Source organism: Jaculus jaculus, chromosome 3, assembly GCF_020740685.1.
Source record: "Jaculus jaculus isolate mJacJac1 chromosome 3, mJacJac1.mat.Y.cur, whole genome shotgun sequence".
NCBI classification, from domain to species: domain Eukaryota; kingdom Metazoa; phylum Chordata; class Mammalia; order Rodentia; family Dipodidae; genus Jaculus; species Jaculus jaculus.
In genome coordinates, this window is record NC_059104.1 from 97,433,733 (window position 1) to 97,447,550 (window position 13,818).

The 13,818-nt window shown below is 47.5% G+C and overlaps 1 protein-coding gene across 1 annotated transcript in view; it reads left to right on the plus strand.

Annotated features, from left to right (window-relative positions):
- The window catches only part of LOC101606614 (beta-secretase 1), a 34,040-nt gene extending 20,587 nt beyond the window's left edge, over window positions 1-13,453 (plus strand). Inside the window, exons 2-9 of the mRNA XM_045145045.1 lie at window positions 885-973; window positions 3,003-3,219; window positions 3,679-3,816; window positions 4,965-5,099; window positions 5,985-6,086; window positions 7,148-7,297; window positions 7,512-7,683; window positions 9,000-13,453. Coding sequence (XP_045000980.1) covers window positions 885-973; window positions 3,003-3,219; window positions 3,679-3,816; window positions 4,965-5,099; window positions 5,985-6,086; window positions 7,148-7,297; window positions 7,512-7,683; window positions 9,000-9,241 — 1,245 coding nt within the window. The 3' untranslated portion in view covers window positions 9,242-13,453. The remainder of the gene's footprint in view (window positions 1-884; window positions 974-3,002; window positions 3,220-3,678; window positions 3,817-4,964; window positions 5,100-5,984; window positions 6,087-7,147; window positions 7,298-7,511; window positions 7,684-8,999) is intronic.
- The last annotated feature ends 365 nt before the right edge of the window (window positions 13,454-13,818 follow it).

Genomic DNA, 13,818 nt, shown 5'->3' on the forward strand with positions numbered 1-13,818 from the left:
TTTCTTTCTTTCCTATTTTCCTCTTTTTAAAATATATTTTATTTATTTATTTGAGAGAGAGAGAGAGAAGGGGTGTGCCAGGGCCTCCAGACACATGTGCCTCCTTGAGCAGCTGGCTTATGTGGGTTCTGGGGAATCAAACTGGGGTCCTTTGGCTTTGCAGGCAAATGTCTTAACTGCTAAGCCATCTCTCTAGCCCTTGACACCCACTTTTTTTTTTTAAAAAAAAAGTATTATTTATTTATTTCACAGAGCAAGAGGGAAAGAGAGAGAGAGAGAATGGGCACACTAGGGCCTCCAGCCACTGCAAACACACTCCAGAGGCATGTGCCCCCTTGTGCATCTGGCTAACATGGGTCCTGAGGAATCTAACCTGGGTCCTTTGGCTTTGCAGATAAATGCCTTAACCACTAAACCATCCCTCCAGTCCACCCACTTTTTACATGATGTATTGTGCTGCCACAGCTCAAGTAGTGTGCCCCAAATAATCACAGATTGAAGCCAAGATGGGTGTGCAGGTCTGTAACCCCAGCACGCTGGAGGTAGAGGCAGGCAGATCAAAAGTTGAAGAACATTTTCAACTATATAGCAAATTCAGTGGATCAGCTATACTGAGAGTAGCGAGCATTTAGTGGCCACAAAGACTGGGACACACACATACAAACAGTTGGCTCTGATGACATAGAGAATGCTAGGCCTTACACAGATAGAAGCAGAGGTTCTGAGACTGTTGAGGTGTGATAGGACCCCAGGTTCTGTCTGTGGCCTTGGTCCTAGCTGGTGCCAGCCTGGTTAGTCATGTCCATGGAGAGTTCCCATGGCTGCAAGGTCAGCGAGCCTGGGGTGCCTGTCTGCAATGTCTTTTTTCTCCCTTTTCCTGGCAGCTCAACATCCTGGTGGACACAGGAAGCAGTAACTTTGCAGTGGGCGCCGCCCCCCACCCTTTTCTGCATCGCTACTACCAGAGGCAGCTGTAAGTCCTGGGGAGAGCTGGGCATGGGAGACTTTCTTTTCTGAAGAGAGTGAGGAGGATGGAAAATAACTTCCTGTTGGGGAAGGGAAAGGAAAAGGAGTGGGTAGCTTGAAAAGCAGCATAATGTCATATCATGGGAAAGGGTAAGTTGAGGGGCAGGTGAAAAGTAGAAGGTTGCAGACCACTGACTCCCGGAGAGGGGCCAGGAGGCATCTCATTCTAACAGGCCTCAGGGGTTAGTTATCTCCTGTGCTGTGTTCTTACTCAGAGGCCACTCTGGGTGACTTTGCACGGTTTAAACATCTGAAGGCCTGGGTGTGGTGGTACACACCTGCAATCCTAGTACTTGGGAGGCTGAGGGCAAGATTGCTGAGGTTTCCTCAACAGCCTGGGCTGTCAGAAGACCTTTTTTCAAAGAGCAGCCCCCCTCAAAAAAAAAAAAAAATATGCAAAAGCTGGGCTGGAGAGATGGCTTAGCCATTAAGGTGTTTGCCTGCACAGCCAAAGGACCTTGGTTCAATTCCCCGGACCCACTAAACCAGATGCACAAGGGGGTGCATGTGTTTGGAGTTCCTTTGCAGTGGCTGGAGGCCCTTGTGCACTCATTCTCTCTCTCTCTCTCTCTCTCTCTCTCTCTCTCTCTCTCTCTCTCTCTCTCTCTGTGTGTGTGTGTGTGTGTGTGTGTGTGTTTGCTTCTTTCCCTCTCTTAATATCTCAAATAAAAAATAATAAACAATTTTTTGTTTATTTTTATTTATTTCTTTGAGAGTGACAGACAGAAAGAAGGAGAGGGAGAGAGGTAGGGAAGGAAGGAGAGAAAGAGAGAGAGAGAGAGAATGGGCACACCAGGGCCTCCAGCCACTGCAAATGAACTCCAGATGTATGTACCACCTTGTGCATCTGGATTTCATGGGTACTGGGGAATAGAGCCTCTAACCGGGGTTCTTAGGCTTCACAGGCAAGTGCTTAACTGTTAAGCCATCTCTCTAACCCCCAATTAAAAAAAACTTTTTTAAAAGATGCAAAGAAGGGGAGGGAGGGAATTACCATGGGATATATTTTGTAATCATGGAAAATGTTAATAAAAATTTTAAAAAAAAGATGCAAAGAAGGAATCTTCCATAGCCCTTACTTCCTGGATCTGTATCAGGGACCAAACGCTAAACTGTCTCCTCCAGGTATGGCCCCAAGTCCTATTAGCTGGGTTCACCTTGGTGGTGGGGGAGCAGGGGTAACAATGATCTGGAGGGCTCCTTAGCAATAAAAGCAGGGTGAGGTAGTGGTGAGTGGACATCTAATGCTTGAGTCATCTCTGTGTGAAGACATGTGCAAGGCATGGAGGCTTACACCCCAATCTTTAACTTCTAGGTGGGTCTAAAGCCCAACTTTGCATTGCCCCTTTCCCTGTCTGTGGACACTGGGAGGGTGGCGTGGCCAAGATCAGTGAAAGGGATTCATTCCAGGTCTGTATCCATGCCCTGCATAGTGGCGTGGTTAAACACAGCCAGAGCATTTCATGTTGACAGGCACGTTTCACCTTTGGTGTTCAACACCTGCCCACTCTGTTAGGAAAACTGTCAAACCCCTTCTAGAACTTGCTGCAGAGCTTCCGTGGTCACCCTGCATGGCACTCCCATCACTCACATGGTACCACTAGGTCCCAAGGCAGCAGGAGTCAATGGCTCCTTTTCTCTGAGAGCACGCTAGAGCTCAGAGGGGTGTGGGTGTGGGTGTGCACTGGCTGTTCTCGCAGCAACAGCAGGCACAATGCACAAAGCTGGCTTGTTCTTCACAGGCCTGAGTCCCTTGTCCATCAGTATGAGACAGGGAGACAGGGGAGCAGGCTCCAGTGCCCACTCTCCCGATCTGTCTCAGGCTCACCCTGCATTCTGTTCTAGGCAGTGGGTCTAGGGATGTTCTGCTGAGTAGATTCTAGAAAGCCTGGAATAAGGTGACATTTGGAATAGGTTTGATGGCCCCATATCAAACTGTGATTAAGCACACACAGATCTCTGCCTCCTTTTTACAGGTCCAGCACCTACCGGGACCTCCGGAAGGGTGTGTATGTGCCCTACACCCAGGGCAAGTGGGAGGGGGAGCTGGGCACTGACCTGGTGAGCATTCCTCATGGCCCCAACGTCACCGTACGTGCCAACATTGCTGCCATCACTGAATCGGACAAGTTCTTCATCAATGGCTCCAACTGGGAAGGCATCCTGGGGCTGGCCTATGCTGAAATTGCCAGGGTGAGAGGACCAAAGCCTGGCCCTACACTGTCGTACAGCATGCCACCTAGGGAAGTAGGCAGAGAAAGAAGGGGAAGAATGGACTGAAAGGGGAAGGATGAGGCAGGTTGGCCATCTGCATTTCAGCCCTGTACTGGGCAGGACCTGTCTTGAGAGCAGCCATGACATGTGAAGGAATTGATGATGGCACCTGTGTACTCAGATCTTTGAGTGAGTGGCCACTGGAGATCTGAAGCATGCCAGGCATGTGGGGTGCTCCTGTGGCTTTGTGGGTCCACTAGCACTTTGCTGTTTGTATCGCAGAATCTCTCACTAGCCCTCTCGGGCACATTTCAGTACCTCAAGTTGGGCTTTCCCAAGAAACATCTCAAATTTTTGCCTTTGTCCCCTAGTGCAGGCAGGAGGAGGTCCATTAGAGCCCCTGTATGGAGATTCACTCCTTGTCTTTTTCTGCCACAGCCTGACGACTCCCTGGAGCCCTTCTTTGACTCTCTGGTGAAGCAGACCCACATTCCCAACCTCTTCTCCCTGCAGCTGTGTGGTGCCGGCTTCCCCCTCAACCAATCTGAGGTGCTGGCATCAGTTGGAGGGAGCATGGTGAGTAGGTCCTCAGAGAGGCCTCGTGCCCCCTTTCTCAGGGTCATAATACCATCTTCACTCCAGTTCTTGGGCTAAGAATTCTCTTCATATTGTTCATCCCTACTTTTTTCCTATTCATTCTTTTCCTCCTTGCATTATTCCTGAAATGATATGAGGCACTGACGGTAAACTTACAATGGATTAGAAATAATTATGTACATTTCCAATGAAGTGAAAATGAGACCTGTAGAATTAAGATTATTCAGTTTGGAGCTGTGAAGATAGCTCAGTGGTTAAAGGCACTTGCTTGCAACGTCTACTGGCCTGGGTTCCATTTCCAAGCCACCCACAGAAGCTGGATGCTAAAAGTAGCACAAATGTCTGCTGTTCATTTGCAGCAGCGAGAAGCCTTGGGAAGCCATTCACACACACTCATCTAAAGATTTTTTTAAATATTTAATTTAACTTAATTTAATTTACTTATTTGAGAGAGAGAAGGGAGAAGGCAGATAGAAAGAGAGAATGGGCATGCCAGGGCCTTCAGTCACTGCAAACAAACTCCAGATGCATGCACCCCTTGTGCATCTGGCTTACCTGGGTCCTGGGGAATCGAGACTTGAACCAGGGTCGTTAGGTTTCACAGGCAAACTACTTAACTGCTAAAGCATTTCCGCAGGCCTTTTTTTTGGTTTTGTTTTCAAGGTAGAGTCTTGCTCTAGCCCAGGCTGACCTGAAATTCACTATGTGGTCTCAGTGAGGCCTCAAACTCATGGCAATTCTCCTACCTGTGCCTCCCAAGTGCTTGAATTAGCATGCACCACCATGCCCAGTCTCTTTTTATTTATGTATGTATGTATTTTTTGGACAATGTTGGATGAATTTCCAACATGCAGAAAAATAAAACAGAAGCATATAACCAATTCATTCAACATTTATTGTGCTAGCTTGGGCTTAAATAACTTTCTACCCAAGGCTTTGGAATACATAATCCTGGATGTCTTCCCTTGAACATGTCTAAGAATTTAGAAATTCCATGGGCCCTGATGGGATTAGAAGAGATGGATGGGTCCAGTGTAGAGGGCCTTGCCATTAAAACCTTACTGCTTAGTTTTGAGTGGCCTGTTTGTGTGTTCCAGGACACAGATGCCTGCCTCTTTTTCTCTTAGATCATTGGGGGTATCGACCATTCACTGTACACAGGCAGTCTCTGGTACACACCCATCCGGCGGGAGTGGTATTATGAGGTGATCATTGTACGTGTGGAAATCAATGGACAAGATCTAAAAATGGATTGCAAGGAGGTAAGAAAACAGAAGGGGAGTCAAGTGGGGGAGAAGAGGCTGGCCCGTGGAGTGAGGGAGGACCTTACAAAAGAGGTTGGGAGGACAGAGTCATGGGACCTGTGAAGAGCTCAGTTTTGGATTTAAGGTCAGAACCTTAATGATCACACTGAACAGGCCCTGAGGTGAAGGGCCAGGGCCTAACAGAGCATTTTCACAGAGACCACAGAGCTTATATTTTAGAGAGGAAAACAGCATGGAACTAATTCCTGTTGGCTCTAAATTACTGCCTTACTTCATAATGTTGGACAGGTCATTTGTGGGCAGCACCGTAAGTCAGAGACCAGTCTAGTGGTGAAGTCCCAAAGATCTGGAATTGACTTTGGCTCTGGCATTTCTAGTATTATGTGTCTATTTCCTTTTGTACAAAACAGAGCTTGTCCACATTGTGGAGGTCATATACCTTACAAGGAGCTAATCTCTGGGGTTGGCAGCATATAACAAATGCTAATCATTTGTCTCCTTCCCTAGATTCTATGCATGCTAAATTAGAATAAATTAAAAATTAAAAACATTATACTCAAAGCATTTTTAGTTTAGATTTGCAGAATAGCTATACACCCAAGATGCTAAGAGTTAGCATTTACTGAGTTTCTCTCTTATCTGCCAGGCACGATGCTTAATTGTTTTCAGTATGTTGATTTATTTAATCCTTATGATAACCTTGGAAGTAGGTGCCATTATCATCATTTTAGAGAGGAGGAGATTGATGTTTAGAAGTAAAGTAACTTGCTCAAGGAAGCACGTGTACAAAGGGCCAAGCTGAGGTTTCAATCCCAGCAAGACCCGCAGCTGTTGGAGCCTGGCACCACCACAGCTCTTCTCATCCTTTCCTCCCCTTCCTAGTACAACTATGACAAGAGCATCGTGGACAGTGGCACCACCAACCTTCGCTTACCTAAGAAAGTGTTTGAAGCTGCAGTCAAGTCCATCAAGGCAGCCTCCTCGGTCAGTGGACTAAGAATGACACAGTATCAGGAATCAGTGAGACACATTCCTCAGCAAGCCAAGATGTCTGCACTGACCTCCACTCAGAGCTCTTAAAACCTGTCCTTTCTTTTTTTGGTTTTTTGAGGTAGGGTCTCACTCTGGCCCAGGCTGACCTGGAATTTACTATGTAGTCTCAGGGTAGCCTCGATCTCATGGTGATCCTCCTACCTCTGCCTCTTGAGTGCTGGGATTAAAGGCATGCACCACCACGCCCCGCGTAAACCTGTTCTTTATTCATCTGTTGGCTCACCATACAATTCCCCAGTACAGCTTGTTTTTTTTGTTTTTTTTTCTGAGGTAAGGTCTCACTCTAGCTCAGGCTGACCTGGATCTCACTATATAGCCTCAGGGAGGCCTTGAACTCATGGTTCATGGTGATCCTCCTACCTCTGCCTCCCAAGTGCTGGGATTAGAGGCATGCACCACCATGTCCAGTTGCAACCTGTTTTTCTTTTTTGAGATAGGTCTCCTTTAGCATAGGATGACCTGGATCTCACTCTGTAGTCCCAGTCTGGTCTCCTCTTACCTCTGCCCCTGGGTGCTGGGATTACATGCATTGCCACCATGCCTGGACCAGCTTGATATGTATCCCTGACTGGCCTAGAACATTTTTTTAGTTTTGTTTTCTGTTTTTGGAGGTAGGGTCTTGTGCTAGCTCAGACTGCCCTGGAATTCACTATGTTGTCTCAGGATGGCCTCAAACTCATGACTATCCTCCTCCTACCTCCCGAGTGCTGTGGATAAAGGTGTGCACACCACGCTCAGCTCTGGCCTAGAACTTTTGACTCTTCTGTCTCAGCCTCTCAAGTGCTGGATTCTAGGCAGTGTGTGCCACCACACCTGGCCATCCTGGCACAGCTTTCTGACCTAGTTCTTCCTTATTCCCTAGTCCTTGGCTTGCAGTTTTCCTTCCCCACTAGTTAATTTCCCTAAAGAAGGAAACCGAGGTCATAAGAAATCAAAAGAGGCAAGATGGTGAAGGAAGCTGACTCCTCAACAAACCCCTTTCTTGTCAATAGACGGAGAAGTTCCCGGATGGCTTTTGGCTAGGAGAGCAGCTGGTGTGCTGGCAAGCAGGCACTACCCCTTGGAACATCTTCCCAGTCATCTCACTCTACCTCATGGGTGAGGTCACCAATCAGTCCTTCCGCATCACCATCCTCCCACAGGTATGTCTCTAAGCTGAGGCAGTGGAGTACCAGGAGGAGAACAAAGTATGTCTGGAGGGCCGCCTGGTAACCCAAGGCTCTTTGAAAGCAACCCCTCAGGACTCAGGGACTGCAAAAGGAAGCGCTGTCTAAGTGCAGAGAAACTTGGGGGCAGAGCTAGGATGAAGAGTGCAGTGAAAAGAAGGGTTCTCACCCCACAATTGCTCTCCCCTAGCAATACCTGCGGCCGGTTGAAGATGTGGCCACATCCCAAGACGACTGTTACAAGTTCGCCATCTCTCAGTCCTCCACGGGCACTGTTATGGGAGCTGTGGTCATGGAGGGCTTCTACGTCGTCTTCGATCGGGCCCGAAAGCGAATTGGCTTTGCCGTCAGCGCTTGCCATGGTGAGAGCACGGGGGGAGGGTGGGTAGTCACTGTTCCTCTTCACTGTCAACAGTTTAGGGTCCTGAGTCCCTGTCGGCTTGGGAGGTATTAGCAGCTGCCTAAAGCTACGTCTACATAGTGTGCAAAAGCCGTAGGGCCAGTGCCTGTCGTGTGACTCCCGCCTGAGCTGGGAAGCTGCTGGAACATCAGCGGCCATCAGTGCCCAGGCACTTGGAAAACTCACTGCAAGGGCAGCAGGCTGGCTGCCCATCAGGCTGCATGCTGCTGTGGACAGGTGGCAGGGGTGTGCAGCTGCCCTGCCATGGTGGCTGTTGAGTTTTACATGTACAAGGGGCTGGCTTTTTAAAATATTTTTATTTATTTAATTGCAAGAAGGGAGGGAAAGAGAAACAGAATGGCACATCAAAGGCTCTTGCCCGGCAAATGAACTCCACATACATATGTCACTTTGTACGTCTGGCTTTATGTCGGTACTGCAGAATCAAACCCAGGCTGTCAGGCTTTGCAAGCAAGTGCCTTAACTGCTGAGCCATCTCTCCAGCCTCAGGGATAGCTTTAAAAAATTACTTTTGGGGCTGGAGAGATAGTTTAGTGCTTAAGTGCTTGCCTGTGATACCTAAGGACCCTGGTTTGAGGCTCAATTCCCCAGGACCCACATAAGCCAGATGTGCAAGGTGGAACATGCATCTGGAGTTCATTTGCAGTGGCTGGAGGCCCAAGTGTGCCCATTCTCTCTCTCTCTCTCTCTCTCTGTTGCTCTCAAATAAATAAATAACAAAAGACCTTTAAAAAATTAATTTTGTTCATTTTTATTTATTTATTTGAGAGTAACAGAGAGAGAAAGAGGCAGATAGATAGAATATGGGCACGCCAGGGCCTCCAGCCACTGCAAACAAACTCCAGATGTGTGCACCCCCTTGTCCATCTGGCTTACATGGGTCCTGGGGAATCAAGCCTCGAACCAGGGTCCTTAGGCTTCACAGGGAAGCACTTAACTGCTAAGCCATCTCTCCAGCCTTGGGAAAGCTTTTGAATCAACTTTGAACTATTTTCTGGTATGACTCCTACTGTATAGGAACTGGGGGAAGGGGTGCTGCTCCCAGTGCCTGGTGGATGCCGGGGGTGGGGGAGGCACAGGTCTGTAGCACGAGCTTGCCTGCCTGCTATGTCCTTTAGTAAACTATATCCAGCAGTGGGGCTGCACAGCCTTGCAAGGGTAGATGCCATGGGGTCCCTGGATCTGGAATCCCTTTTCGCTGTACAACCTGAACTCTGTGACGCTAAGAGCTGCCGTTCATGCCTGCCCTTTCCTCAGTGCACGATGAGTTCAGGACAGCGGCAGTGGAAGGCCCTTTTGTCACCACGGACATGGAAGACTGTGGCTACAACATTCCACAGACAGATGAGTCGACCCTCATGACCATAGCCTATGTCATGGCTGCCATCTGCGCCCTCTTCATGCTGCCACTCTGCCTCATGGTGTGTCAGTGGCGCTGCCTCCGCTGCCTCCGCCACCAGCACGATGACTTTGCGGATGACATCTCCCTGCTGAAGTAACGAGGCCATGGACAGAAGACAAATTCCCCTGGACCACATCTGGGTGGTTCACTTTGGTCACACAAATCGGAGAAACAGATGGTTCCTGTGGCCAGAGCACCTCAGGACCCTCACCCACCGGCCAAATGCTTCTGCCTTGACAGAAAAGGAAAAGCCGTCAAGGTGGGTTACAGGGCTTGTAGGAAACAGGAGAGGGGAGAAAGCAGCACTGTGGTGGTGGGAACAATCCTGGTAACCTCAAACTTGAAATGGGAAATCCCACTGCTTGAGACGTCAGCCCTGAACCTGTGCCCACCCTCTCTTTAGATTCTCCAACCCAAAGTATTCTTTCTTTCCTTCCAGAAGTCCTGGCATCACCCCCAGGGCACCCAGCATGTGTTTCTGTGGTGCCTTGGCAGAGAAAGGGCCAATCTCATTTTTCTGCTGGCCGAAGTCAGCAGCAGATGCACAGTTCGCCTTTGCTTTAGCGATAGGGAGTGCAGAAAGAGACCTACACTGGTGCAAAGACTGCTTCTTGACTAATAGAAATGGATGTGGTGAATATTTGCACTCCGGGGTACTCGAGATGAGCAAAGAGTACAGACGGGGAGCAGTTGCTGTCAAAGCTAGGAAAGGCAGGAGAGTGTAACCCCTCACCAGCCCCAGGTTCAGACTTCATCTCCAAGACAGAATCCCATCTTGATTAAGACAGCTGTCACTTCCTAATAGAGTCTATGGGCTATGGAGCTGGCTCGGTGGTTAAAGGTGCTTGTTTTCAATGTGTCTGTGGTCATAGCCTGATGAGAAGTGAGGTGGAAAGAAGGGCTTATTAGCCAAAGAGCTCTTTTCAAAGCTCTCTTAAAGGAAAAGTGCCCATGGAGAAGTTCCAATCCCTTCCTTATTAATTCCACTTGTCTCTACCTGTTTCTTCTGTGTGTGATAGGTGGCCCTGGGTATCCTGTAGGAGAGCAGTTAGAATGTAGCTGGGATGGGCAATGTCTTCCCAGGCACAGGTTCACTCCTTACACTTAAGCCCTACTGCTCTGGAGCTTTGCAGCCAAGGTGCTAAAAGAACAGACAGCAGAGCTCTCCTGTGTGACCCTTGGGGGCAGAATGCTGAAGACCCATTCGACAGGTCGATGCCTTTACCACTGCCTGGATTTCTCTGTGCTCAGTGGTGTGGTCTTTATGAAGTGCTGAGTGGTTTCACTGCTTTCTCACCTCTCCGGCAGCCCCTTCGTTTATTTGGCTAAGGTGTCTCACTCTGGTTAGTATTAAACCATGAATGTAAGAAACGGGGGGCTTTCTGGCTATAAGGTATTGCCTTCACTGTCAGGGCTGCCTGGAGAAAGGATGGCAGCCTTGGGGCTTCTTATTTCCTTCACCTTTCCTGCTGCGGCCTCCTCTTCTGCTCTCTGCCGCCACTCCCAGCAGTACCATGGGTGCCAAGGCTGGCTCTTGGGCAAGGAAGTGGGGGCCTCCCTGTCAGCTCTAACATACTAGACTGAAACTAGTGTTATGGGAAGAGCTGTTTTCCTGGGATAGCCCCCGCACCCTGCCCCGTTTGCTCCACACACTGCTTCAAGGGAATGAACCTACTAAGTGTGTTGTTACCTGATGAGGGACAGGGAATGACAAGGAGGGCCTCGGGAGTTGCTGGCCTCTGCCAGTTGCCCACAAGCCATAAACCAATAAAATAAGAATATGGAGTCATGGTTTTTCATCTGGGTCCTCTTCATTCCCAATGCTCTGGTGCTGCTCTGGCTGACGGGGAACACCCCACAACTACAAAGACTGCCTGGAAGACTGGAGACCGTCCACTTCCAGATCAGAACTTAGTGTAAATAAACTTCCAGAATCGCTACCATGAAACGAAAACGCCACACTCTGCTTTATCATTTCTACACATGTTGGGGAAAACCACCTTTTCCCCATCTTGCCAGGGCAAAAAACTCAACCTAGTCATTCAACCCAGTAACTCCTGTTCTTTTTAAGGGAAAACTTGCACTTATTTTTCTTTTGACAGCTACTTCCTTTGTACTCTGAAACTATGAACTCTGAAGTGTAAAAAAGAAAAATAATTTGCCAACAGCTTCTTGGTTGTAAAAATATGTATTATGTATGCAAGCTCAATTTTAAAACTCTACTCATGAAAAAGTGACTGTCCCATTTCCATACTGAATTTGGGGCCTTTACCACTAGTGTGCATAGCTTGTACCACTGGGAGCCCAGTAGGCAGAGGTGACGGGGGAAGGAGGGCAGGGATGGCAGAGTTTGAGGGTGTCTTTTTTATTCCCTGGTACTGAGGACTGAACCCTGGGCAGTGCCTCCCCAACCCTGGAGTGTGTTTTGCCACTGCTCCTCAGAAAGGAAGAGAAAAGCACAATGCTGAGGCCCAGGCTCCTGGGAGAGCTGGCTGTCCCAGGCTTGCACTGCGAAGCAGCTGAGCCCTTATACATTCCCTCCTTCTCTCTTTCTCATTTTTGGCTTCTAAGATTTTTTGAAAAGAACATTGTTTTGGATTTTTTTTTTAGACTTTAAATTTTTTTTATTCATTTTTTCATTTTTGACACCTTCATACATGTATATATATTTTTTTCTTTTATTCCCATACTATAGATTTTTGGTATAAATTTCCATTTCTCTGGGGTAAGCACCGAAAAGTATACTCCTAGGAGTTCTGTATAGATGCATGTTTACTCCAAGGAATGTTTTGGATTTTTTTTAAAGACTCTCACTATGTAGACCAAACTGGCATTCAACCTGAATTTGTTGCAATCTTCCTGCCTCTGAGGCCTCCTGAGTACATGTGCCACCATGACCTCTGGTGAGAAACTTTTTTAAAATTATTTTTATTTACTCATTTACTTTGAGACAGGATCTCATGTAGTCCAAGTTGGCCTGGCCTCAATTCTCTATGTAGTCGAGGCTGGCCTTGAACTCCTGACCCTCTCAAGTGTGATTACAGGCTTGGGTCACCACGCCTGGCTAGAAACAATATTATTTATTTCCATTTCCAATTTTAAATTTCCAGAGGACAACAAAAGATACTACAACAACTAGCATAAACTGCTGCAAAGGTGAAGGGAGAGAAAAGGCCTAAGATTACAAGATAAAATGAAGGAACTGGTCTTCCATTTTGCCACCTTTCCTGTTCACAACAATACCAAACTGCAGACAGGAACCCTTCATTAACCAAAGTAATCACCTGAACTCTCAAGAGCTGAGTGCTCAGGGTATACCAGTCACGTGACAAAACAGCAAGGCTATCTGGAGAAGTCCACCTCTCTAAATATGCTGGTCAGTGTGGGCAAGTATGGCAGAGCAAAGAAAAAAAAAAAATTCAACCATGAGCTCACAGGCCAGAAGGAAGGACAGAGAACAGGAGCAGAGAATTTAGTTGGATGTGAAAGGAACAGTCTTTGCTATGCTAGTACATATTGCTAGAAGCTGCATGCACTTCTAAGTCCCAGAATGAGAATTAGTCAACTGTTGCTAATATAATGATGCCCTTTCCCTGGAGCCATTTTTTTTCCTGATTAATACTTAATTCTAAAAAGAAGGTCACTAAAGTCACTTTCCTGTAAGTTCTCAGAGCCCCCATCTTCCCACATATAAAACCTAAAAGCAAGAGTGCTCAATAAGCAGAAGTGGAAACATGATGTAGTTCCAAATAGCTATCTATAAAATATGATTTATAACTGTCAAGTCCCATGTCCCTTCATTTCACTTAGGTCTCCATTTTTCCCAGGATAGGAAACACATCTCCCATAGCTTTCTTGCTTCACAAATGAAAACCCAGCACCCCAAGATCATTCTGCAAGTAATTTTGCACAGACATCTCACCCTAGTGCCTGTCTGGAGCTCACCCAAGGTCACCAAACAACTTGGTTGTGAACCAACTGCCTTAACCTTCAGGGGGGAGGGGGGTTAACTAGACGAGGAGACCAGCAGGAATGGGAAGGGTGGAGGACTTCACCAGGCTGGAATGTCAGCACTTGAGTAGAAGCCAAGCCAGTGACAGCAAGGGATGGTTGGCCCCGGAAAAGCCTGTGCATTGTGTGAATTTCTATGCAGGAAGTAAAGTGGACAGAAGCTTGTGGGAGAAATGGAACCTGGTTGTTATTCTTGGAGTATGAATTTTGCTGACGTAAAACAGAACATGCTGTAAACCCGGTATCTATGTATAAATAATGAGCATTAACACAGTAAAATATTCAATGAAAAATCAAACTATCAGGGCTACATTTTTTCCCTCAGTCAGAGTCTCCTTTTATCCATTGGAGTGAAGTGGCTAGAACAGCACTGAGGCTTCCGGAGGCTCCTAGTAAGCAAGGCATCTGGCTGGTCAGCAGGTGAGCACCAGGCTTCAAGTCTGCAGACAGAGTCTGATGAAAATGGACCAGAGGCGGAGCCAAACCAAAGCAGGATGGCCTTAGAGCAACAGCAGCTTCCTAGATGGGGTTGAAAACAACCCTGTCCAGGGATATTGTGATTTCAAGGCCAAATTAAACATCACATTCCCTACAATCTGCATCCCCCAAAGAACTGCAAGGTAAGGGGGAAGAGAGTGGTATTTCTGCACTATATACATACTT